Source organism: Elephas maximus, chromosome 22 (assembly GCF_024166365.1).
Source record: "Elephas maximus indicus isolate mEleMax1 chromosome 22, mEleMax1 primary haplotype, whole genome shotgun sequence".
Classification (NCBI taxonomy): domain Eukaryota; kingdom Metazoa; phylum Chordata; class Mammalia; order Proboscidea; family Elephantidae; genus Elephas; species Elephas maximus.
The window spans coordinates 60,379,514-60,382,920 of NC_064840.1; the positions used below are offsets into that span (position 1 = coordinate 60,379,514).

Consider the following 3,407-nt stretch of genomic DNA (forward strand, 5'->3'; position numbering starts at 1 on the left):
GCTCTGAGGGAGAAAGATGTGGCAGTCTGCTTCTATAAAGATTGCAGCCTTGGGAACCCTATGGGGTAGTTCTACCCTGTCCTACAGGGCAATGGGTTTGGGTTTTTGAATGTGCAACGAAGGAGCTTTGGTGGCACAATATTTAAGTGCTTGGCTGCTAACCAAAAGGTCGGTGGTTTGAATCCACTAGAGGCTTCGCATGAGACAAGACCTGACAACCTGCTTCCCTAAAGATTTCAGCCTAGGAAACCCTGTGGAGCTGTTCTACTCTGTCCTACAGGGTAACTATGAGTTGGAATTGACTCCACAGCACACAATAACAACAACAATGTGAAACAGGATAAGACACACATTGTACCCTACTGATAACAACAGAGGCAGAGTGAATAGTTGTGAGTATGTATGATAAATGCAACCCTTGAAATGTGTTCAGCTTCCAATACGTGCCTGAAATCTTTGATAGAAAAGATTTTCAAAATTCTCATTGGAAGCATGGAGTGTAATAGGTATTCTAGAAAAGTAAGCTCTTAAATTTCCTTCCCAAGGATTTTATAAATGTCTTTTGGGGATTCTAGATGGACAGAGAAAATGTGTCGCTGAAGGCCCTGTTAGGAGCTGGAAGCTTACTGCTAGCAAGCACAGAAAAGATTATAGGTGAAATCTTCAAGCCAGCTCAGTTCTCAAGAAGAGGGAAATCAGATCATGGTGTAGAGAGGGCTCTTTAGGGTTTTCACTTTGATAATCCCCAAATCCAGCCACCACTGTCAAAGCCCTTCCTCTTTTGTTCATGTTTTTTTTTTTTTTTTTGGTGGCCTAGATGTCTTTGCTAATATGATGAAAATTATGAATATTCCTCCTGGAAAAATGCACAAAGCCCCCCACACAAAATTCTGCACGTGATTCCATGGTTTTCCAGGATGCTCTCATGTAAAGAACTCCTTTTGAATGAAATGATTTTATATTATCTCCAGGAAGAGCCAATTAAGATTTGAAAAGAGATTTTGCCACTTAATCTCTTAAAAAAAGATTTTTTTTTTTTAAATTAAAAATCCTGACCTGTACCTCTCCCAAAAGATTTTCGATAGTTTACTTGTTTTGTTTTACTATGATCAGCAATTTCGAAAACCTTTGCTGGTGTTTCTGAAATGCTTAATTTCTGGGGAACATATATGCCTGCCTGTTAGAAAAGAGAAGCGGGCATTGATGCATGCCTTCTTAGAAATACTTTATTATAATTTTATGAAGATATAAACAAAAAAAACTGTAACGCTATTCCCATATTGGTTTGCATTAAATAAACATTGAGAGCCCACAGAATCAGGATCATAATTCAGGTTTCCTAACTCCAAAATATAATATTTTGGGGAAAATAAATATTTGCTTAGTAACACCATACACTGATCTAAAATAAGCTTTCTACAAATGTACACAGCTGCTGTAGCCCCGGAGGACAGATTTAAAAAATGTGGGGAGAAAAACCTTTTAAAATCCACCTTCACTGGCTACCTAAGCAACAATACTCATGAAATCATCTATGAGTTTCCATATCAACATCCTAGATCTTAAAGTTGGGACAGAGAAACTTTCTGAATATTTGATGTAAGAATTTGTAAAGCTACTCTAAATGCACCTTTTATTCTAAGAGTCAAATCCTTAGAAAAGTTTACAATGATCCATTTTTAATTTCTTCTTTTCCCTTTGAGATCAAGCATCACACACCAAGAAAACCTACATTTATAATAATTTATTACGGTTACATGTCACTTGCCATGTATAATAAATTATAGAAACCATAACATCTTCATAAACTATTTAGTATATAATATTCACTTCCTAATGCTTACTACAATAACTGTAAGGACTTTCATTAGGTTATATTTTAGCATTAGTCAGAAGATAAAAAACTACTATAAAAAACTACTATAATTTCTTTTTTTTCACAGTACTTCGGATTTAGGAAGAACCTCATTATTTAACTTTTGTGCAACCGGTTTCAAATGTATAAAAAGTCTTTACAAACCAGAAGGCGGCATATTGTTTTACCAAGCTGCTAAAGGTATTGCAGTTCCTTGAATCTGTACTTAACACCCACGTGGTGCACTTTTTCAGGCTTTGTAATAAATGCAAATAATCAATTACTGATCTCTAAAATGCTACATCAAGAGACAACAGTGAGGCTTGGCAATATTTTGAACATTCATAGAAAAACTCAGTAAACATTTTGAGCAGAGTATTCTCTTTCCCTATTCTTCTCCCTTCACCCTCCCCCAACCCAGTTTGGTTAAAAAAAAAAAAAAAAGTTCAGGTTGAATTTAAGTCCAGGGGTCTGACAAAGTGACACTGGAGGCACTTCTTCCCAAGCCATCTGTTGTCTTCAGTTCTCGTATCTGTCCAGACTCAGACTCTCTTGACACCAGCAACAGTCCTTTCCAGCAGGGAGAGTTTCCAATCCTTGCTGAAGGCATTTTCTTCTCTACTGTCACAGCACAGTGCGTGAAATTGGTTTGAGTCATTGTAACCAGTTAGTCCTGTTTCTTTCCAGGCTCCTGAGTCCTCGTGGAAGAGAAGCTTGCAAGGCAGCAACCAAGCGCCCAGTGTGTTCGGGTCTCACAAACTCACTTGTGGTCTTTAAATGTCCGTTCTCCTTATCCATTCTCCTGTCCTCAGTGAACTTTGATGGAATATTTCCTCAGTTTCAGAAACTGGAAAAGCTTATCTTTCGTCCTCTTCTTCAGGGCCATCAGGGCTCTGGTTTTCTCTTCCAAATCCTGATCTATGGCAAAAATGATCTTAGCTCTCTCCTCTGCTTTCTTGTCTCCAGAGTTTTTGAAGAGCCTCTGTAGTGAGTCTTGATCTATGTTTTCAAAGATGTTGCCCACAGCTTTCTTTCGGGCAGCTGTGTCAAAGTGGTAGCCGTGGATGGACGGGCTGACTCTTAGCGACGTGGACATGATGATGTCTTGGTAGCTTCGCTTTGCTTTCATCGATATGGGATCTTCAGGAATTCAGCTCCCGGGCTGTCCAGAGAGTCTGTAGCAAAATCTTGCCGGGACTGCTATTTAAAGTGTGAAGCAAAGCTCTGGGCTCAGATTACACTGCTGACATCAGAGTGATCTCAAGGAAGGGTAATCACAGCCGGGTTTAACAGTTGAGTTGCCAAAATCCTGCTCTTGTGCAAAATATTACTCGAAGTTGTCTTCAGTGATCAGAAGTAGGGGCATGGGAATTTCTTTTTACTTCATCTGTGACAACAGGTTTATACAGACTCAGACCCCTCTTACCAAAGTGGCTGAAACCGGAGAAGTGCAAAGACAAGACACAAGCAATGTGGTTTTGATTTTCAAAATCTTTCCGAACAACAATCGAAACAAGGGGTTCTATAATGACAAAAAAGCCTTAGTTCCCCG

At 39.0% G+C, this 3,407-nt stretch overlaps 1 protein-coding gene across 1 annotated transcript; it reads right to left on the bottom strand.

Moving 5' to 3' along the window:
• Window positions 1-1,273: 1,273 nt before the first annotated feature.
• TCIM (transcriptional and immune response regulator) lies at window positions 1,274-3,043 on the bottom strand. Its single transcript, XM_049865814.1, has one exon. The coding sequence runs from the start codon at window positions 2,982-2,984 to the stop codon at window positions 2,664-2,666; it is 321 nt and encodes a 106-aa protein (XP_049721771.1). The 5' UTR covers window positions 2,985-3,043; the 3' UTR covers window positions 1,274-2,663.
• Between the last annotated feature and the right edge of the window lie 364 nt (window positions 3,044-3,407).